At 40.9% G+C, this 23,981-nt stretch overlaps 1 protein-coding gene across 2 annotated transcripts; it reads right to left on the bottom strand.

Annotated features, from left to right (window-relative positions):
- Positions 1 to 528: 528 nt before the first annotated feature.
- Positions 529 to 12,944, bottom strand: prrc1 (proline-rich coiled-coil 1). Of its 2 annotated transcripts, none has more exons than XM_070989689.1 (9): positions 12,864 to 12,944; positions 10,624 to 10,736; positions 9,828 to 10,193; positions 8,040 to 8,185; positions 7,814 to 7,916; positions 7,547 to 7,710; positions 5,670 to 5,773; positions 4,755 to 4,857; positions 529 to 4,125 (listed from the first exon to the last, which is right to left on the bottom strand). In XM_070989689.1, exons 2-9 carry the CDS (start codon positions 10,718 to 10,720, stop codon positions 3,916 to 3,918), a joined length of 1,293 nt encoding a protein of 430 aa, XP_070845790.1. In that variant the 5' UTR covers positions 10,721 to 10,736; positions 12,864 to 12,944; the 3' UTR covers positions 529 to 3,915. The 2 variants fall into 2 exon arrangements, with proteins under 2 accessions (XP_070845790.1, XP_070845791.1); XM_070989690.1 differs by having other exon boundaries at positions 1,502 to 4,125; positions 10,624 to 10,759; positions 12,864 to 12,923.
- Between the last annotated feature and the right edge of the window lie 11,037 nt (positions 12,945 to 23,981).

Below are 23,981 nucleotides of genomic sequence, written 5' to 3'. Positions count from 1 at the left end.
TAGAATTTGTTGACCAAACACGACGATCAACGTGTCAGTGATGCTTAGGTTGCCAAAGATGGCCATTGTAAAGAAGAATTATATGTTGCAGAAAATACAGATTCAAAACCAATATAAGCATGTACAAGTGCAAATGTTATACTGGCCGTGAATGTGTACGCATACAAGGAATCTCACTCCAGTTTGTAGCAGCCCTCAGTGTACTTAGGCACAGTTCCAAGAACAATTTTCAGGAGGACAGTGAATAATGAATGATAATGACTGCTATTGAAATGTACCGTAACTGAACAACAACACACAGTTTCTATATACAGCTCAAACTGTTATGTAAATTGTAAACTATACAAATAGTGCAAGGGTGTAAGAGTGCAAAGCATGCTGGAAAAAATATTGAATGGATGATGTAATAGGTTACTTTATATGCATACAGTAGACTGTTATGTACAGTCTGCATGTATACACATCAATATGCAGCATATACAGCATGCTTAGATTTCCATTTGACAGTAATGGACAATACTGTATGTACATGTTATAGCACAGTGTGTATTTTAATCTGTAATACAACCTTGATTCCAAAACAGTTAAGATGCCATTTAAAACATGAAATTAAACAGAATAAAATGATTTGCAAATTTTCTTTTAACCCATACTCAGTTACATACAGGTGTCTGTTAACCACTGTGTTACATCACCTTTTCTTTTAACAACGCCGAACACACACAACACTGAAGCGTTTGGAAACTGATGACACTAATTGTTGAAGTTTTGAAAGTAAAATTCTCAGTAGAAGAACTGAAAAGCAATATTGTAGCAGCAGCATCTCTATTGTTGTATTTTGTGATTCATAATTCACCACACATTTTAAATGAGAGACAGGTCTGGACTGCAGGCAGGCCAGTCCAGTAGCTGCACTCTTTTACTAGGAAGCCGCAGCATGTGGCTCAAGTGAGTGAGCTCCACTCTGCAGCTGCTGGCACAACAACGTATAATTCTGACTTCATTATCATCACCTGGTCATGAGTCTCTTGCAGGTTGGCTGAAAAGAAAAGACAAACACAAATACTTATCACATGAGATTCAAACTGAGATGAGCTGGCTTTGGACTTTTTGAGACAAATCGTTTCAGAAATCAGGAAGGTGAAAATGTTGGAGATAGTGATCATGGATGAGACTGCTGACATTACATAATGGGAGAAGGTCTACAAAGAAGGTCTACATCTACTTTGAAAGCCTTGTTGACACCATAAAACATTTTTGCTGGTGAAAATGTAGTCAAATTTAAATATACTAAGTCTACAAAGGAATCTAGCTGAAGACCCCGTATGTGTACATTTTGACATTTTTAACTATAGAATGTGCCCCTCTAGAGGTAGATTAAAACAAAAAACTAAATAAAATAAAAACATCAGTGGCAGGTATGGGACAGACTACACTGGAAGCGTATCAGTGCTTGGAGAATACGCTGTCTGTGTAACAAGTTCATGTGGAACAAACAATATAGTGTTGAAAAAATGATTTATTTTATTTGTGTAAAAAGGCACATTTAGAAGACACAAAGCACACAGAAGAATATTCTTGCTGCCCAAACCCAACAAACCAGGCTACTGTTAGCATCCTGCTGCAGTTCCTCATGGGTCAAAATGTGTTTTTAGCTACACATATAACATATAACAGCACAACAGTTTGGGTGTGCAAATATTTAGTAACAAAAAAAGCAGGAATCAATAAATGTGATATAATGATTTTTTTAAGCTGATGCATTATATCTATAACTTGATGACATCATTTGACCCATCACACCACTGCAGCTGTGTCCCAGTAGCACAGTATATCCTGACTCTAAATGGACTTAGTGCATTTGCACTGGAAAACTTAAATTAAAAAATTAAGCAAATTAAGCATATGTAGAAAGCCTAGCATGCAGACTCAACTTGCTTTAGAGTGAGGCGTTGAGGGCAAGGCTGGGAAACCAACAGGGTAAAGCAGGGAACTAGTGATGAAGCCCAGCTTCAATGCTGCAAAGATCCACGATGATCACAAACAAGGCCTTTATGTCACACTCATATCAGAAGCATCACGCTGAGTGATTCTGAGTACAGGCTGTGAACGTCAATCTGCCGCAGCGTTGATCTCCAGAATCTGTTTAGAAGTGGTCATTTTGTATTATTCAACCTTTGCTAAACAGACTCTTAATGAGAGCAGAGAGACTAATTCAATTCTGACTCACTGTCTCATCAGTCTTGGATTTATCTTATTCATTCAAATGCACCACTGGTTGTTCAGCAATCATCATGTTGACTGTGTCAAATGCTTCAAAACAACAAATCATTTTCTGCTTCATATATTCAGTGTTTTAAAAAGCTGCTACAGAAAAAAACATCTCAAGGCCTCTGACCTCCAGGGTCCACTCTAAGTAAGTTAAATCAGATATTTTCATTTGCATGAAAATATGGGAATATGCATTAAAGCACACAAAAAAAATCAATCAATTGACATTATCAAAGGTGCGTCCTGCTTTATTACCTGATTATAAGGCCCTGTGTCAAAATCTCCTTTTAATATCTTGATTACTTCATTACTTTGATTACATGTTGCATATTCCCAAATAATTTTGTGTTTAATCAACAGTTTACCACACCAAAAAATCTTATCTTTCATAAATTTAACATAAGCATTGAGCACTGAAATATTGGGAGGAATGGTGGCTTAACTCTAATCCAACAAAGAAAAGAGAGGAGTTCTTTACAGCTAGAAAGAAATGAACAGAAAAACGTGGACAGTGGCTGTAGTAACAGCTCAGAAAACAAAAATATACATGAAATAAAATCATAAAATAGTAAAAACTAAAAATGTTTTATCAGCTTTTTAAGGTTTTAAAATGTGAAATTGGCAGTAATATCAGGATATGAGCAGATACCTTTAAAGATGTCCTATTACTACAAAACCGTTCACTAGTGACTTCAACATCAACTGCCACAATAATGCACCGGCAACTTAAAGGACAAGTGTTTAGGATTGAGTGACATCTACTGGTGAGGCTGCAAACTGCAACCAACCGCAACCAACTGCAACTGAGGACCCACTCCATCTCTAGATGGAGAGAGCTCATTTTAAGGTAATAAAACACACTAATTATAATTTTGGGGTGATTATACTCTAATACAAACATACTTCTGACTATTATATTCCATTTCTGCCAAATTCTGCCAATAGATTCCCCAAAGTCTTACACACTGGTCCTTTAAGTACAAAGTAAAAGTGACAGTGTTACAGTATATAGTGGAGTTCTTGACAGGCCTACTCTGTTCCTAATACCCATGACCCCACCCAGGACCCGAGTCAGGCCAGGTCCACATTATATTGAGCCTAACTGGCTCACAGACCTAGTTTCAGGTCTGTCTGTCTGGGTCTACCACATTTTGGATCAGGTCTCTTTTTAAAAATGAATTAATGCAAGTAAGCTTTGAGTAGGCTTTTCTAAAATGTTGGATCTGGGTTGACCTTTAGTATAAAGAATACAACTAGGACACAGTCAGTCAGTCCATGCATACAATAACCAGAAGCATCCACAGACAAAACCAGAAAGCAAAATATTGCAACATTTTTTAAGACGGATGATCTTATCATACATGATGTGTAATAATCTTTGAAGGATGACGAGATGATCAGTTAATGGTTAAGTCTTCTTTGAAGTCTGAGTTGGCAACAAAGTACTTATTTGATATCTGATGGCCTTTCAGTAAAACCCTGCTGACATGTTGAGATGTCAGTCAGTATTTGGATGTGCGCCACACGGACACATGGTGAACTGATGGGGAGCTACGAGGAACCTCCTTGTCCAATCAGCTACTTTTTCCTACAACCTGTCTCTACCTCCTCCCAGTCTGTGGCAGAAACTGGAACCATTGAGTCTCACACAGTCCTGGGTGGCAGCTGCTGTTTGTAGATTCCAGCCAGAGCTTTGGCAGCGCTCTGGATCATCTGGCGTTGGGTCATGCCCGTCATGGCCTGATGCCAGTCTGTTCTGTTGATGTTGGGCAGGCTGCGCTCCAGGACCTCACCCACTGTCACAATCAGACCTGACCAGCGCAGGCTGTAGTCAGGAGGAGTCAGGGACTGAGCCTGTACGGGGGAAGGTTTCAGAACAGTCTTATGAGTTGCTGGAGATTTCTAATGGAGCAAAATTGGATAAAATTAAAAGGCTAAAGTTGATATTTGCCCCATCATGACAATAAACCATACTGCAACCACAGTGATTGAAAACTGAAGAGCCTAAAGATGTGGCACCAGTAACGGATACAAGGTGTCAATGCCAAGGAAATTCTGACTATACATTATTAGCTGGGAGGCTCCAGCCCCCACCACCCTGAACAGGATAAGGGGGTGTAGATAACTGATGGATGGAGCATGTCCTACCACCTCTGAAATCAAGTGTTAAAGTTGTTCTTAATGACATAAAAATGGAAGGTGGGTGAAAACCTGGTGAGGCATGATTTCATCAACCCTGAATATGAGGATAACAGTGCACATTTTCCTCAAAGGCATTCAGAATGTTTCTCTCAGCTGTTCACGTCAAAGTGATGGAAACAGTTGTGGCAAGAATACCTTCTCACTTCCACACAGCTGACCAGTCACTGTGTGAGCTGGGTGTGAATGTGACATTGTTTGTCTCCCAAACAGTGGCCGTGAGACTCCATGGTGCATGTGCATGTGTCACTTGTGTGGTTTACAGTTGCATTGCTGAGTTGTACCTGTTGGACGATGTCTAGACCCAGAGGAGTTGCCTGAGTGAAGACCTCGATGCGGATGCTGTGACCAGGGTCCTCCAGGATCAAACATCCGATGTCAAACCACCTGGAGACAGCAAAAGGATTCAGAAAATTCATGGCTTTATATGTCTGCATTTATTCATATTTACACATGGAACTGATCATATGCATGTGGACAATTCAGATGAGCTGCTGGACAGACAATCATTTATTACATGATGCCTCCAAGACAACTGAGGTCAGTGGATGACGGATTTGTTCAATATTCTAAGAAAGATCACTTTTATTATTTCCAACTTTTATCTTTTTTCAGTTGTCAGTGCACAGCATAACAGTACACCACCCCTTCAACAGTCTGCTAAATCGTCCTTAAGGTGTTTTGCAGTGAAACAGGATCTTCCAGACCTCAAAGTGACCGCCACTGTTCCTGCCATGTTTTAGTCATGTGAGGAAGTGAGGAAACAGCTGTCTGAAAACACTTTGCTGTCTTCTCCTGCTTTGTGGGGATCATTTCTTTGAGGTTTCAGAGTGCCAGGCAGCTGTTTAGAGGAGCACATGGCTGCTGATTGTTGGATCAAATTTGAGAATTCAAGAATATCTATAAAGCTGTGAAATTTGCATCACCTGACCTTACCATGACTGGACACAATCCATAGCCCTTTCAAGCTAATTAAGGTCACCTTGGTAAAAGTGATCCGAGAGTTCAAATCAAAACATCTGTATGGCACTCCTTTCCTTTGTTTCCCTCTAAAATTAAACAAAACAAAAATAATACACCAAGAGAACGAAGAAGAGAATGGGTTACTGAATGGGGTTCTGTGTCATTTTCCCATCACTGAGTGAGTGTGTTAAATGACACAGCCTGTCCAAATAGTTTGAATAAGAAACATTTCTCACTTGTCAGGAAAGAGCTCAGCGATGAAGTTTTCCAAAGAGACCACTGGCTGCTTCTCATGGATCACACCAACTCGACGCAGGCTGTCAATGCGCTCCTGAGCCCCCTGTACACACACAGAAAGAGACAGTGAGAGAGTATGTGTGTGTGTGTGTGTGTGAGAGAGAGAGAGAGAGAGAGAGAGAGAGAGAGAGAGAGAGAGAGAGAGAGAGAGAGAGAGAGAGAGAGAGAGAGAGAGAGTGAATGAAAGACTTTGTCCATGTAGCATGCTGGACTGATCATTTGCCTGTAATTTAGAGTAATTAATATCCAATAGAGGTCCACACTAACATGATTAGTTGATTAATTGAATAGTTAAATTAAAAAAAAAAAAAACACTAGCAACTACTTCAGATCAATCCATTGTTTCAGTCGTTTTTCTGTTTCTGCTGTTGTTCAGAGCGACAGCGACGCAGCTGACAGACATGTTAGCACCGTTTGGTACTGTCTCTGGATGAGGCAAACTTTAATGAAGAGGCTGCGTGCTGCTCTTTACTGGAAGTGGGGAAATTAACAGGAGGTACATTTGCCACACCAACCGCTAAGTCCTCATCCATGAATCCCCTGCAAAACCCAAACAAAGCGTTTCGGTGTGAAGCATCCTGTGGGAGAGTCCCAAACCCGGCTTGTGTCTGTCTTCACACGGAGCACAGTCACTGTCCTGGACATCGTGGAGGAGCTATGAGACGGGCGAGCCACGGGTGGCAGATCAACACACACCAGAGCTGCATGCAGTACCAGTTGTAGGAAAATGCTCTGCGTCCAGTCTTTCACAAGTTAAAACAGGAACTGTACACGACAGCATGGACTGTCAGGAAACACTGAAACACACATGTAATCTAACAATGGAAGCATTACATGAAACATTTTGTTCTCAAAGCAACCTACTATATTATAGTATAGAAACAAAGATAAGGGACAACTTAATTCCCAAATATTATGACCTTTTTGTCCTAATTTCATGACTTTATTCTCAAAATCTCAGATTTTTTTCCCCTAACAAATCATCAGCAGAATAATCAAAAAAATTCAGAAACCTGTTAGTGACAGCTCGAAATACAGCAAAAGGATTTTAAAGGTTTTTTATTACCACTGGTATCTACAAAATCTTAACAACACAAAGACCATGCGGCCTTTCCTGACTGTACTGAACCATAAAAAACCTAAAACCATAGAGATCAGAACGCAAGCAGAAATGAGATGTTAATGATTAGTCAAAAATCGACTAACTGTCATAAAAAATGTAACCAATTAAAAATGTATTAATCAACAATGTACGTTCTGTGTACCATTTCTCTGGAGCTCACACATATTAACTCGTTGTCTAGTCTGACAACAACTCAAAGCACTTTTACGACACGTCTGCATTCACACGCAGAATTCATACAGCAGCTAAGCCACCTGCTCACTATCCATTCACACACACTCACACACCGATGGCACAGCATCAGGGGCAATTTTGGGATTCAGTATCTTGCCCCAGGATACTTCAATATGTAGCCACAGTCACCACAAGAGGGTGTCGATCACCTTTGGAGAGTTACTTTGAGACAAGGCGGCTTTAATAACTGACTGCTGGACTGCATTAACTGCAAAGCTGTATCACAGTTACACCATTAATGATCAATGACAAAACAATTATTGATCAATAATGTGCCCCGTCTTGGTCACGGAGAATGCATGAAATTTGCAACCCTTGTCAGACCTAATGAGTATTAAGAGAAAGTCTGTTGAAACCTGATCCTGTGAAAAATGTAACGTTCTGTCCTCTCTGTTACTTTGATACAGAAAAGTTTTCATTTCTTTAAAAAGCAGGTTGGAGAAGCAGCAGTGAACTGACCTTGACGCCTGCTGCATAGCCCACAGGCTGTGGGGCAATGTTAGACTGACCAGGCTCTCCAGTGACCATGGCCATCCCAAAAACCTCCTGGAAGGCATCTCTGACTGCCTCCACATTCAGCTCCTTATCTGAAGTCACCACAATGTCAATGTCCCCGCCAGACTCTGCAGAACAACAATACAGTGACATTCATTGAGGACATTTGAACATTTAGTCAGTGTTTTACATGAATGGCTAATGTAATGAGGAGAGAGCAGGCTGAATTACTGATGTATGGAGCCATGCCAGGATCCAGAGTGGTGATCATGGACTCCACAGAGTGCTTGGTTTTGTCCAGGACTGTCTTTACGACGTGGTTACCAGCTACTCCCTGAGGACACACAGACAAAGCATAGGACAGGACAGTCACAACACTGAGGTTCTCTCTCAGCCATTCCCATCTGAAATGAGTTTCAAAGTTATTTCAAACCACATTTGATTGGAGTGGTCTTACCTTGAAAAAACCCCAGATGCCTCCACCAGTGTTGGTGTCTCCAGACACTCTGGGATCTTCCTGCTCCTCTGGGAAGGTGATGGGAGATCCAGCATCTTGTCCTCCTGTCATGACTGGCTGCTGAACCAGGGGGTTTGACACGACACCTTGAAGATATGATGGGACAATTTTATAAAAATAACTCTAAAGAAAAACCCACATGACAAATGGAACTGTACAGAGTTTCAGCGAAGGGTGTTTTTTGTATTTGTTTGGTCTGAGTCCACTGACTTTATGGAACTGTCCCATAAAATCATTGGAGTACTCTTTAAAGCCACTGTTTAGTGTTTACTTTCTACAAAATAAATGAAAACTATTTGTATCTTCAGCATTTCTCTGATTTCTCACTGTTCCACGAGTGAACAAAAACCTGCAGTTTCTCATCCACTATAAGTTCTGTGTAGTTTCAACCCTGCCTGCAGCCACTGCATTATGCTGGAAAGCTGAAATGATTAGGTGATTAATTGAGTAACCAATCAACAGAAATTTTGAAAATCAAATGACCTCTCATATGTCCACCAATCAATCTAGTTTTCACTTCTCAGATGTGATTATTTGCTGATTTTCTTAAGTCTTATTTGATAGTAAGTTGAATACCTTTGGGTTTTGAACTGTTGATCAGCAAAACAAGCCAAAATTCTGCACTGTTCTTTCCTAGATTTTACTGCATAAAACTGCCCAGACATATAAGTTTAAGAATGGGTGCAAATTTTGGCTTTAGCAGCCAGCCAACAAAACAAACAAAAATTGCTTGCCAAGAAAATAGAATGGTCGCCAAAATACTGATAAGAGAGATTTATATTCAGTACGTCATACTACTGCTGCAAAACACATGATTTCAATGCTATTTTGTCTGTGCAACAAGTGGGAGATGACTGTCAACCATGTGAGATAGGAGCCTACTGAACACATCACCTGGTTCTGCAGGATCAGATTCACAGAAGATGTTAACTGCTTTCATTTCTTGGTGCTGCCTTAGCTAAAGGAAAACCTGATTTTCACATTCCATCATTTGTCTCTGAGTCTGAGTGAAAGTAAACACAGAGAGCAGTCTCCAGGAAAAGCCATGTCGGATAATTATATCACAAATCACTTCATATTCCAAAAAACCCAGTACAAGAGGGGTGTTTCATAAAGGAGGCTCAGTAAAGCAGAGCTTATTGTGAAAAGCCAGTCTTTCACGAGCCTAACAAACTGGACCTGCATCAAAGTGTTTCAAAAAGACAACTCAGAGCTGATGAGATCAAGAGAATTCAGTCTGGTTTAAGAACTGTTTGTTCATGACTTTGAAACACAGACCTGAGACATCAAGCACAGAAGTCATGGAATTGTAGTTGTGCTAATTTCCTTTTGAGTTTACTTTCTGGTTGTATTCTGGTGCTTATTTGCAATCAGCCTCCACACAGTGGGATTAATACTGTTTACATACATTAAGGCTGGCTGTCTGCATCCTCTTGTTGTATTAATAGTCTTGTATATAAGTGTTTCAGTGTGTTTCCATTGTGCTTTTTGAAGCTTATACTGTACGGGAGTCGGAAAACATCAAAGGTCTAAGACTGCTTAGACTTTGCAATTACACCTTCTCTACATTATATTAATAAAAATGAAAGGTGCTGGGAGAACCGTTGGATAATGAGTTTGATTTAGTGAGTCAGCCTGACTTAACGGGCCATTTTGCTTTATGAAACGCTCCTGAAGAAGGAGGCCTGGTTCCACATGTTGACATTGTGAGACTAGTATGGCTCTTACCCGGCATGGCAGTAGAACTGGAGAATGTCGGCATCAGTGGTGTCTGTGGCGTTCGACCGGCGTGACCCCTTGTGATGTCATATCCTGCACTCATGGAGAAAGTAGATGCGGGTGGGCCCATGGGTGGGGGCGACATGCCGGGAGCCAAGGAGGGAGGTGGTCTGATGGGGGAGACGAGAGGAGGCAAAGAGGCGGAGGTGGAAGGAAGGAAGGGAGAGCTGCTAGTGAAGGGGGAGGCGAGTGTGGAGGTCAGGGGAAACTGGGAGGCTGCGGGCAGAGGGCTGCTAAAAGGAGGGATGGAGGGAGCAGGGGGGAGGGCGGTGGACACTGAACTGGTGCCTGGGAGGGGCAGAGGGCTGGACAGACCTGAAGCACAACAAACACCACAGAGAGGCTTCTCAATGTTCAGTGAGAGATAAGTCGTGAATGTACATGATCCTTTTCACAACATCTATATTTCCATATCGTTTCCCTAAAGTTATTTAAATTCCCAACAACATAGCTCATTAATGGAGTGCTTTTTGGCAGCCTATTCTTTATTCTGGGATGTCAGACTGCCCTTTAATGCATCACCAAGGACAGTATGAAAAATGGTCTCAAATGCAGTCCCACATCATCATAATCTAAGTTTGCCTTGGAACACCAACTTGAAGTCTGTTTCCAATCTTTGATAGTGTCCTGACATGACATCAGGACCATTTCTCTACATGGTATTGACTAAAGGGGACTGGAAGTTCACTGCAGCCCAGCGAACCTGGTCTGTTCATAAAGCAGCATTTCACAAGCCATCTCTCACCTGTGGTCACTGGTGGGGAAGTGACTGTGGCAGCCACAGTCAGAGGAGGTGTAGGGCTGGCAGGAGGCGTAGTCTCAATCCCACTCTCTTCCATCATTTTCTTAACCTTAAACCTACAGTTCAGCCCAAAGAATAGCTGCAATAAGATGTTGTGATGAATCAGAATGTGTTGTTCACTTCGCACATCAACTCTAAAAGCCTGCACATATTCAGAGGATGCAGCTATCCAATTCACCTGGGGAAGCACATTAGGTAACAACCAGACTGTAAATAAAGACTGATTCACATTAAAGTTTCTTCACTGTCAATATACTACAGAAGGTGGTGTTTCTACTATCAGAATGAATTCAGTCACAGCAGGCCACCAACTCAGTTTGTGGTGGCATCATGTTACCTTACATAAGAGTGATTTCAATGAGTTGCACACAGTAAGGTGTTATTTTGCTGTTTTGCTTGTGTGTCTTTATTGTATTTATTTGCTTATGCGTGAAGAGCTGGAGGTAGACAGAGGCAGGAGTAGAAAAGGGTATCACAGGAGATAGTGGTATTAGACAGGTGGAGGTAGGTGCAGACAGAGGGACAGAGAAGCTGTCAAGAAATGGATCCTAAAATAATGCAAGGGGTGCTGGGTCTGAAACTCTATAACCTCCATCCTGAAGGGTCAGCGAGAATTCTGGATGAGTAACGTGAACATATAGAAATGTTTGCTCATGTTCTATGGTGTGTTTTGTGCAGAGTTATCGTGTTTCTGTCCCTAGTTGCAAAAAGAGAGTGAGTCGGCTGAATCGTGGAGAATATCATTGTGATGACATATAAGTCTAGAAGTAATTAGTCTGTAGGCTTTCATATAAAACATACAATATACTGTATAGAATTAAAGAAAGTCTGTCTACTTCCAACCATAAAGCTACTGTTTGTGCAGTCGAGCTCCATGTCTGTCTGTGACTATGGAGACATTCTGTATTGCCATGCTGCTCCATCAACACAGCTAAACTCTGTGTGTCATAGTGCATGACACATTACCACAAATGACACATTTCATATTCATCTTTGTTCTCTGTATCACACAGCTGAATGGACTTCATGACAGTCAAGAATAAACAGCCATCTCATGTTATTCATCGATGAAGCTCTGCTGTTGAAGTTTCCAAACCACCTCACATCTCCTCTCTCACTTAAATCCAGTAAATCCAGTAAATCCAGTAGCTTAGAGATCCCTAATGCAGGCTGAATTAAAGTATAAACAGTTCTCAAATCGGCCCGTGTTGTGTCCCAGCTGGTTTTCGGGCTATCCGGTTCTCTCTGCCTCTGTCATCACATTCGTCACACATTCACAAACATGTTGCTGGGGATATTCAAGAAATTCAAGAAAGCACTCGTTTTTGAGAGAGCACGTCGAGCTGGATTCGAGCCTCCCCGAGCAAAAATATCTTTCGTGTTCGCTGCTCTGCGCTGAGGTTTCATTTATTTGCAATAACTTATGTCAACATCCAGATAACATTTTATTTTGTGTTGATCCGAAACAACTACTTACCTTGGACTAATCTTTTAAAGAGCAAATATGTTTATCAAGTATTTTTTCTCGATGCTACGGCCATATTAACCTCTACGCAGCCGCACACACAGTTCATATTGGGAAAAAGAAATACTTTTACACAATGAAAATCTAACTCCACAACTACTGCTGAAGACGAGCACAATGTGTGGAAGTGTACGGTAACCATTCGGGACATAACACGGACACTCCTGCTTACATGCTTTAACATTACACGGAGGAATAACTGTGCTTTCATCACATCATAACAGACATCTGGCATGTTAATTACTGCTCCCATTTTCATTCTGTCAAGCGCTTTGTTCAGCCTTGTAAAAGACAACACATCACAGCTCTGTTTGAGCTCGTGTCACTTAAATGCATACTACATTGTTTAAAATCAATGATAAGCGTATCTAAAGAAGACAACCGTTCAGTATCATGTCTCTCCGTATGAGCCTTTGTTTTAAAGAGACGCCACATCAGAATGTTGGAGTTAGAACTGAATGTTAGCTTCCTTTAACACAGAACGCTGCACTTCACAACTCAGCTGTACACGTGTACAAACACACTGAGCTCCAGCTAAAGAAACTGTGAGGATGGAAAAGGACACACGGACGTGTCTGTCTAACTCTCCGGAATACAAGCATCCGCAAATTCTGTGTACCGCTTTTGAAATTACGGAAGAAATAGTTTGACTACTGACCTGCTAGCTGGACTAGCTCAATATAGCTCAGCACACTCATGAATCAAGCGCCGACCCACCTTGATGACGTCAGACAATGCCACGTCATAAAAATATACGGAGGTAACTGCTTCCGCCTGGTCAGAAACGTCTCTGCCGCCATCTTGTGGGGGGGGGGGGGGTTCACTATTGAACGTGATATAAGTCTATTATATTGTTACCGTTTTGTTTTTTTTTAAACTAGCATGTACTTGTGTCAGGTAAGGAAAAAAAGATTTTTAAAGTTACAGACGATATCAGTAAGATGCTAGTTATATGCTAGAAGTTATATACCTCAATCATAATGAATCTTTACTTTCTATGAGATTATTATTGTCTTCTTTTAATATGAAGCCCTTGGTCGGTTCCTTGTTTTTGTTTTTGTTTTTGTTTTTGTTTTTGAAGATTTACAAAACTATAAGACAACTGCTACACCTCAACTCTGCACAACCCTGCTGATACATATAGGCCTAATTTAAAATATAGATAAGCCAAATGTGAAAATTTCACTAAAAGTTTAATTAAAAGCAGAAAATAGAATCCTTCCAGTTATTCATATATTCACTCAACGTAGTGTTTGTTGTCATCAAGTCTTCCTAAATTATTGTAATTAAGTCTTTGTGTATTATAAACAAAGTTATATCATAGCAGACATTTTACAGTAAGAAAAAATATAAAGGGCATACTTAGAAACTAATTATGTTAGGTAAGGTTAAAATAAATGTTAATATTAAGGCTATATTAATGAAGTATTCAAACCAATATAGAACTGTTACTCTCTGTACTCTCATTTTTAATTTGACCAAGTTTCCTTGGTACTCAGTTGTGTTTTGTGCCCTTGTCTTATTATTGTAGTTGTGTCTTATATGTTATGTTAGTTTATTTGAAGTCGGGGGGGGGGGGGTTGAGTTGAGTTGACATAGAGTGACGCTAGGGGCATCTACAGGGTGAGTAGCCAGATAATTAAGCGCCAAATGAAAACAATAAACACCAAAAGTTCTGTAAAACACCATTCCTGTTTAAAATTATCGGTACCAAAATTAAATGGAAGTGACAAGGTAACAGGGTAATAAGCCACAGAAATTAATTTAATGGCAAGAAGTGACAAGTGAAAGTGACACAACAATAAACATATCAACATTAGAATGTAGCTATTTTATCATTTATTCTATCAACTATGACGGATGTGCAAAATTAATTAAGAAAAATGGTAAGACCTATTCCTGCTGCCTAATACAGTAGTCAAATAATACACTGCTCTTTCTATTGTATAAAGATTAAAAAATATGTGCAAAGCACATGTTCTGTGCAGAAATTTAGGAGGAGTGAGATCATAATTCATCATCATTCATCATATCTTAGCTAACTAAATTGACATCCATTTGTCATCTTTTAGCCAAAGTCCTAGGCAATAACATACAATATAGAATGTCATTGTTTTAGCTAAACAACATGTAACAGCATTACTCAACTTATACTGTTTGTGATGCGTGTAAAGGCAGCTCGGAAAAACGCTTTACAACATGTTAAAAATTAATTAAGTGGCACTTTGTGCAAGAAAACATCCCTCACTTTAAGTCAAACTGTGAGAGACATGCCCTTTTTGAACTGTTTTCTCTTTTACCTAGCAGTAAGAAGTTCCTTACCAAATTTGTAAGATATTTTTCAGAAGACTCACTATCTGCCGACAGTATTATGTTATGACCCAGCTCACTAGGGGTAGGGAAGTAACAAAAAACAACCGATGGAAGTGGTTGAAAAGTAGTTATTTATTTAAATCAAAGTGCTTTAAATTGTTTTAATACAAAAAGACAACAAAAAGAGCGGGTGGGTGCTTTTCAAACAAATGAAATAATCAAAACCAAAACAGAACTCTCCTAAAATGAGAGTTTAACTAATTATAACTAAAAGAAATCTCTTCAAAAGGAAGAGCTTAAGTATTGCATTGTATGTGAAAATCAGTACCCATCTAAACCTAGCTAAATTCGAGTCTGGTTGCCAAAACGATACCAAAAACAGAACTCTGACAAATCTGTCACACAACAAGTGGATCTCTCCTGTGCTGAGGACTGGTCACCAAAGATGCCAGCTGCAGACTGCCAGGCCGAGACGACTCTTGGAGCCGGCAGGAAATGACAGCTTGCAGGCGATTGGGCAGCGGCTGGCTCGGAGGAGGAGTCCAGTTTCCACACCCCTTCACCTGCAACCATTCACACACAAGAACACACACACACACACACACACACACACACACACACACACACACACACACACACACACACACACCCAAGAATGGTGGCAGCCGTAACAATTAAAAAAGTTTGAGAAAGAGAAACTGTTGTGTTTTCTGACCAACTGTGGAAGACTGCTCTTTCCCATATCCATAGTTGTTCAATAAATAGTAGACATAGGTTAATACAGTTTAAAGTAATTCACTGTTTTTTTCTATAAATGCTTGTTCATTTTTACTAAATTTATGTGTCTCTGGATATAAGCCCAACAAAAAAGCTTAGGATCCAGTAAAATTTGTTTTGAAATTATCTTCTCAATTATGGCTCTTACCTCTTCCCAAGACTTTTCAATATTTGTCCATTGCCAAATACAATGAAACAGTGTCCCTCTATGTTCCATACATTTTGTGCATATATCTGGTATGTTTTTGTTGTATCGATTTAATTCCACTGGTCTCATGTATGTCCGCATTAACCACTTATATTGTATTAGATTTAGGTGTGTATTAATGTCACGGTGACATAGTGCCACTGCTCTGGTTTGGTGAACCCTCTGATACACTGTACTGTTGCAAACGTACACATAAAACCGTCTGGTCTAATTATGTATCCCAAGACAACCTTGCTGTCCGTGTAGAACTGTAGTGTGTCTGCCCTGATGTCCAACTCACGCTCTAGCAGCTCTGCCATTTCCACTGCCAATACAGCCGCACCCAACTCCAACCTTGGGATAGTGTGGGCAGCCAGGGGAGCTAGTTTTGCCTTCCTAGGACAAATCCTATGTGACACTCTCCATCACTACCGATCACCTTGAGGTAAGCTACAGCGGCGATCACCTTCACTGAGGCATCTGAGAAGATGTGGAGCTCTTTCCTTTGAGCGGTAGCAAGGGTTGTAGGGGTGTAAGCTCTTGGTATCTTGAACTCACTCAGGTCTTGTAAGGAGTCTTTCCACATCTTCCATTCAGCTTCCTTTTCATTCGGGAGAGGAATATCCCAGTCAAGGGCTTCACTGCTGGTGAGGTCTCGCAGCAGAAACATTCTTTGAATGATGATCGGTGCGACAAGTCCGAGAGGGTCAAACAGACTGTTCACTGTGGCCAGAACACCTCTACGAGTGAAGGGTTTCTCTGTAGCCACCACTATGAAGGTGAAGATGTCATGTTTGAGATCCCAGCTGAGCCCTAAGCTGTGTTGGATGAGGGCTGAGTTGTCATCGAAGTCCAGGCTCTGCAGACCCTTCGCATGGTCTTCTGGCAGGAAGGCATCCAAGACATCAGAGTGGTTCGACGCTATATTATGGAGCCGTAATTTGTAGGCGGCAAGCATCTCCTGCAAACTTTTTAGCAGGTCGATGGCTTCAGCAGCTGATGGGAGTGACTTGAGGCCATCATCAACGTAGAAGTTGCACTCTACAAAGTGTTTAGCATCTCTGCCATAATCCCTTGCTCCTTGTTGTGGTGCACGATGAAGACCATATATGGCTACTGCTGGTGACCTGCTGTTGCCAAATACATGAACTATTAGGAGGGGTGAGGCGCTGATATGTGACTCCAGTGCTCGAGGTCGTGGTGCTGCTGCTGCTGCTGAGGGAAGAGTTAATGCTTTCTGTCACCTCTTTGTGAGGTGTTCAGACTCTATATATGGTGTTCAGACTCTATGGGCTCTATTTTCGACTCCACCACCAGCGTGGCGCAGGCGCAGCGCAAAGTCAGGTCCGCTGCGCCGATGGGGCGTGGCGGCGCAGACTTTGGTATTTTCGTGACCTCCACCTCCTTCTCATCTCAGTCCCACCCAGTGGCGCAACTCGGAAAGAGGGAGGGGAGAAGGCGTGGAGTGGGTTTGGCACAGCCGAGTCAAATCTTCACCAATCACAGCAGGTCCTCACCTCACCTTTAAGAACGCTGCTGGCGAGGCGCATGGCAAGTTTCCAGAAGACTGACCTGACATATATATATATATACTCAATATAAATATTTTGTTTTTATATTTGCTTTTTATGTATATAGTTCTCTCTACTTTCTTTCTTTTCTAATTTTATTCTAATTCCATTCTTGTAAGGAGCACTGCAACAAAAACAATTTCCCCTCGGGGATAAACAAAGGATTTCTGATTCTGATTCTGATGTCTAAATATGAGGTCCTTAGATGGTAAATCCTCCTCATCCTCCTCAAAGCAATGATGTACTCCATCTTTGTAGATAACGTTAAGCATTACAATGATAACATTTGTATTTGGAATGAAATGACGTGGGTAATAGCGGACAACGATCACGTTTTTCCATGTGTCTGTCTCTCTCTGTCTCTCAGTGCTCTGAGATAGATGCAGTATATATGCTCTGTAGGATGCCACGGCTGTTTCTGGTTGGCACAGAGACGTTAACCGATTAGTTTGCATCCCTGTTTCACCTGCGTACATTTGGTCAGGGTGAGTGACCATTACGCGTGCCGAACGCGCTTGCGATGTCGTCAGATGAGATACTGATCAAAATATATAAATATAGGTCTGACTGTATGTGCTGACTCAGACATTAAAGACTCAGACATTAAATCGTGGCTTTTGCTAATTATTGATCGCAGTGTGCGTTCGATGACTGACCGAGCACTGCTGAAAACACCGTTAAAACCACGCTGCCGTCTTGTTGACAGTGTGATATATGGCGTCATCACGTTTTCAGTGGATAGCCGTTATCACCTAGCAGCCACCCATCCAGAGGGGTGTCCCCCTGAAAGACTGTAGGGATGCTAGAATTCGCCACGATGAACGAGTCGTGTGCCGACCCGGGGAAAGTGGCATACACGTTTGTCACCAGGCAATTTGAGTCACAGATCACCAGACATCCCTGTTTCACCTGTGTACATTCGGTCAGGTTGTGTGACCATTACGCGTGCCGAACGCGCTTTCGATGTGGTCAGATGAGATACTGATCAATATATACAAATTTAGGTCTGACTGTATGTGCTGACTGAGATAGTTGCATTGAATTGTGGCTGCTGCTAATAATTGATCGCAGTGAAATGCCAGACACTGTGGAAACCTGCCTGTGAGGTGTTGGTGACGTGAGCGCACGACTCCGCCGGTCTACGAAAATCCACTTGCGCCGCCGGCGCACAGAGTTGACCAGGTCTGAGGTGGCGAGCTTTCAGTGCACTTTTACGCCGCCGGCGCAGACCGAAATGGTCGAAAATTCCAATGCGCCGGCTCATTATGCCGACACCTCCCCCCTACTGCGCCGCAACGCCCATCCTGGCTCACCTCTGTACGCCTCGGTCTACCAAAATACCAAATGCGCCGTGCGCCTGCCTGCACCGCTCGAAAATACTACTGCGCTGGCGGCGGAGTCGAAAATAGAGCCCTATATATTTAGTTGAAATCACAACATTAAAAAAACAGCTGAAGTTATTCCGGTATTAACTCACAAAACCCACAAAACTAGTTTGAAACTAGAGAGCCCGAATAAGATGGCAGCATAGTGTGACAGCTCCATACAACTTCGCACAGAAAACAACCCCAAACCTTCGCAAACCTGGTCAACTACACAGTACAAAGGATGCCTAAACCCCCAGCAGCTAAGGAGTGTGTCATCTTCTCGAACGCCCGCAAAACAAGCTCGCGAAACGCGAAGACAACATCTCCAAGCCCGGATAAGACTCCGAGTCCGGCTACGAGCACCGAAGATATCAACATGGTCAACGTAGCCGACGTGCTAGCTGAGCTCAAATCACTCCGCCCCGAGTTTAGCTCGAAGCTGGATGGAATAAACAACCAGTTGGGGGAGCTGACAAACTCTATCTCGGTGATGGAGAATAATCTAGGTGAAATCAAGCGAGATGTAACAGCTAATGAACAATGCATAGGCGAGGCCGAAGTCCGCATAGCCGCTACAGAAGACGCATTGGATAAGGCGGAGAGGGCTCTTGCTAAAGCGACAAAGCGGCTCACACACCTGGAGGAAAAGACAGAGGATTTGGAAAACCGTGGGAGGAGGAAAAACATCCGACTGTTTGGTCTCAAAGAAGGAGCCGAGGGCACGCGTCCTCTTCTGGACTTTATGAACGACATGCTGCCCCGATGGCTGGGCACCGGACCCGGTAGAACATTCACATTGGAAAGAGCCCACTGCACCCTGGCTCCAGCGATTCCCAACCAGAACCGATGCTCTACCTATATTATATTTTCTTTTGTGAGTTTGTTAGTTTTATATTATTTTTCCCTTTACTTTTATTGTACCATGGTCATACAAAACCAATACAAAACGCAAAACTCAGTATGTCTAGTACACTTAATGTAATAACTTTTAATGTCAGAGGCCTTGGCCACCCAAAAAAGGAAAAAGTAGACATTGCTTTCCTCCAGGAAACTCATCTGTCCAATGAAGAGCACAAAAAACTCAAGAGGGATTGGGTCAGGCAGGTTTACTTTTCTAGCTTTACTCGTAATAAAAGAGGAACAGCAATACTTATTCATAAAAAGCTGCCTTTCATATTTAAGGAGCAATATAGCAACCATGAGGGCAGATACTAATTCGAGGGATGCTATATGGACAAGCTATATGCTATATGGACTGTCACTGCTGAACGTATATGCACCAAACGAGGATAGCCCTAAATTTATGATGGATATGATCACCCTATTTAATCAATATAATACAGATCTTGGAATAGTTGCGGGAGATTTCAATTGTTGTATGGATAGTAACTTAGACAGATCCTCTCCCACACTATCTAACCCCAATGCTTCCAAGACTCTGAAGTTTGCCTCGGCCGACGTAGGCCTGGTTGACGTCTGGAGAGAACTTAATCCTACAAGAAAAGATTACACTTTTTATTCAGCCAGACACAAATCATACTCTCGACTGGATTTATTTTTTTTACCTCAGGATCATCTTTCATCCATAATCTCATGTGATATAGGTCCTATTCTTATATCAGATCACTCACCAGTCTATTTACGGCTATCCCTACCTCAACAGGCAAATCAAACTAAACAATGGAGATTCAATGCCTCACTCCTCACAGACTTCAAAGCCTGTAATAATATTAGAAAATGGTTAGAGGAATACAGACGAGATAATGAGTCCTCCCCTGTTACCCCAGCAGTGATGTGGGATGCAGCTAAAGCAGTAATTAGGGGGCAGCTGATCTCCTACACATCTGCAAAGAAAAAAATCTATTATTAAAAAAACAGAACAACTTAAGAAAGAGTTAATCAATTTGGAACAATCCCATAAACAGTTTCCTACGGAGGAAAACTTGAGGAAACTAAATGCAACCAAAAATAAACTTAATTTTATTCAGAGCATATCAAAAAACTTATGTTCTATACCAGACAGCAATATCATGAATATGGTAATAAGCCCAGTAGACTCCTAGCCTACCAACTTAAAAAAGAACGCGTAGAAAACACAATAAAATGTACACGTAATGCAATAGGCCAGTTGAAATACGATATGCAATCAATTAAGTCCTCATTTCTTGACTTTTATTCACAGCTTTACACATCAGAAAATCCTTCTGAAACCAATAATCGTAGTTTTTTGGAAAAAGTAACCCTACCCTCTATCTCAGAGGACGAAAAGGAGCAGTTGAGTGCTCCATTCACTTCAGATGAGGTGTTACAAGCAAAACTCCAGGTTTAGACGGATATTCAGTAGAGTTCTACAAGGTTTTCTGGGTATAAATTGAGCCTATTTTTATGCCTATGGTTACGGACTTTTTTGGAAATGGAACTCTTCCTGACACCATGAAGACAGCAATAATATCATTAATACATAAGAAGGACAAAGATGCTGCTGAATGCGCATCATTTCGCCCTATTTCATTACTCCCAGTTGACTTCAAGATTAATTGCACGTAGGCTGGAGGACTTGTTGCCCCAGATCATTAACCCTGACCAGTCCGGCTTTGTGAAAGCACGCTATGCATCTGACAATATCCGGAGGTTATTAGATATAATTGATCACTCGGCCCTACACAACAGAACAGCTTTATTACTTTCACGACGCAGAAAAAGCTTTTGATAGGGTCGAGTGGTCATATTTGTTTGCCGTTTTGGAGAAATTTAACCTTGGCGAAAAATGCATCGGGTGGGTCAGGTCTATGTATAACAACCCAAAAGCTAAAATATGTGTAAATGGTACCCTCACCGAAACATTTGATCTGTTTCGAGGCTGTCGGAAAGGGTGCCCATTATCTCCATTTTTATTTAACCTGGCAATTGAGCCACTTGCAGAAGCTATACGGGATAATGAAGAGATTGCTGGTATCAATATTGAAAAAACAAAGAACAAAATTTCAGTATATGCTGACGATATCATTCTATATTTAACCAACCCTGAGCGATCCCAGCAGTATTAGAACTTATCAATAAATGTGGAACAATATCCGACTATAAAGTCAACTTGACAAAATCCAAAGCTTTATTAATTAATTCATCAGTTTCTAGTAAACTCAGGGCCATTTCACCATTCACCTGGGCTAAAAACAGCTTTAAATATCTTGGGGTGAATGTGACTATAAAACTTAAAGATCTTCACGCTATAAATTACACTCCGTTGCTTAAAAAGATTCAGGAAGAATTAGAACATTGGAAAATGCTCCCCATTTCATTTCTCGGACGAATTAATGTAATTAAAATGAATGTTCTGCCCCGTCTTAGTTATCTGTTTCAGTCACTGCCCTGTTATCTGGATAAAACATTCTTTAAATCTATAAATAAAATGTTAACTTCTTTTATCTGGAGGAATTCCCAACCAAGAATAGCATTTAAAACTTTAACAAAGTCTAGAGAGAAAGGAGGACTGGCATTACCGGATTTACAGATGTACTACTGGGCCGCCCAGACAAAGAGCCTGATTAGCTGGGTGCAAAAACGCAATAACGCACACTGGATAGATATAGAGGAAGAACTCTGTACCCCTATTTCCACAAGATGGCTACCATTCATAAACAATATAAGTTCACTACATCAAATAAAGAAAACATATGTAGTTTACAACACTCTTCAGGCTTGGCAAGATGTAAATAAGTTCTGTGGGAATTTTGCAGGTTTTCCCCCTTATCCTCACATCCAGATCTACCACCATCAATTGGTAGCTCCTTGTTCGCAAAGTGGAGAGAGAATGGTATATGTCAGCTCCAACATTTGTTTGTAAAGGAAACACTTAAATCTTTTACAGATTTAATGTCAGAATATGGAATTCTGAAACAGGACTTCACAGAACAGAAATTCGCCATTTAGTAAATACCCTGAAAAGAGAAAATCGTCTGTCCCTGGGGCTGACAAATTTCGAAAAGATTTTGATGGAATCTACAACATTAAAAGGAAAAATCTCTGTAATTTATAATGCTTTATTAGACCATCACAGCTCTTCATTGATTCCACTTAGGAACATATGGCAGAGGGATATGGGATGTGTTTTTGATGAAGATCAGTGGGATACTATATGTCAGAATGTTTTTTCCTCATTGTCCTGCAATAAAATAATTGAACAAAATTATAAATTCATGTACAGGATATACCTTACTCCACTCCGTTTAAGTAAAATGTTTCCTAACTCATCTTCCAGATGTCATCGTTGTAAAACATGTAAAGGGTCAATAATGCATGTTTTTTGGGAATGCAGGAAATTAAAATATTTCTGGAAGGCAATACATGATTTAACTGTTAAGGTTGTGGAAACCTCATTGGACATTACACCAACACGGTACCTCTTTGTTAAGGAACTGGACAAGACACTGGACGCCACACACAGGAAGAGGATTACCATAATATCTTATATAGCAAAGAAATGCATCTTGCTCAAATGGAATCAACAAAGTCCCCCATCATTTGATTTGTTTAAAGAAATCTTAAATGAAACTTTAAGACTGGAGCAACGCACATATACTCTAAAAAACAAGGAGGATGCCTTTCGGAGGATATGGGAACCGCTTATGGACCTCTGACACACATCATCAGGGTTTGGTATGCCCAAATACTATTCTCAAGGATGAACTGTGACCATGGACTGATCCAACTTACTTTGCTGTACTTTTTTGTTGTTGTCTGTCATGTATTAAGTTTTTTATGTTTTATTTTATTCTATTTTATTTGTGTATTTTTTATTTATTTTTTTCTTCATTGATTGTATGTTCTGAAATTTAAAAATAAATAAAAAGATAATTGAAAAAAAAAACTAGTTTGAAACTGAAATCTTCATTTCTAAAACATTTTTTTTATTTGTAATTATTGTTAGAGCAACCCGCTATCAATGAGGCCATAATATTTGAATTGATTGATGATTGATTGAATCAGTGTAGTCTCGTGCTCCACTGACCTGACCACCATTTAGCTTTTGAGCACAACTGAGAGTGCTCAACTGCTAGATGGTTTGAAGAAAATTGGTGAACCAGAGCACCTGGAGAAAACCTTGTCACCAAGACTGGATGTTATGTTGCATTAATTTATAAGTTCAAACTACCTGAGGCACGTTTATCTTTCAAGATTAATGCAATCACACCTCGATGACGCCGATTGCATTTTACTTGAAGAACTGGCAGTGGTCCCATGTGACTTTTGAAAATGGAGGCAATATGTTTTTTAAATGCTGGGTCCTTAATCCTTTTAGAAACCAGCAACATATCTATGCTACCCCAGCTCTTACGCAAGGCCTTGAAAATGGCCTTGTTAAGCTTTTTAAATGTTTCAAGTGTCACACCTGCACCCTCAACTTCTGCCCACATGTATTCAGTCAGATGCTTGATGATGTCCACTGGGTCTTGCTTCGAAATGACCACAAGGGGGAGAAAACACACAAAGAACATGACATGTCTTGCACATGGCTTGTCCTGGTCAGGGTACTGTGCATTCAGGTTTGCAGAAGGACTCCA

The sequence above is a fragment of the Chaetodon trifascialis genome, chromosome 20 (assembly GCF_039877785.1).
Source record: "Chaetodon trifascialis isolate fChaTrf1 chromosome 20, fChaTrf1.hap1, whole genome shotgun sequence".
Taxonomy (NCBI): Eukaryota; Metazoa; Chordata; class Actinopteri; order Chaetodontiformes; family Chaetodontidae; genus Chaetodon; species Chaetodon trifascialis.
Note: the sequence above shows the minus strand (reverse complement) of the source record. Positions and strands in the feature narration are given on the sequence as shown.

Excerpts from the sequence above, each read along its gene's own strand:
- prrc1 (XM_070989689.1), bottom strand. The coding sequence starts at position 10,720 with ATGATGGAAGAGAGTGGGATTGAGACTACGCCTCCTGCCAGCCCTACA. Across the intron at positions 7,711-7,813 it reads TGGCATGGCTCCATACATCA|AGTCTGGCGGGGACATTGAC; the intron begins GTAATTCAGCCT and ends GTTGTTCTGCAG. Across the intron at positions 4,858-5,669 it reads GCTGAGCTCTTTCCTGACAA|GTGGTTTGACATCGGATGTT; the intron begins GTGAGAAATGTT and ends TGCTGTCTCCAG.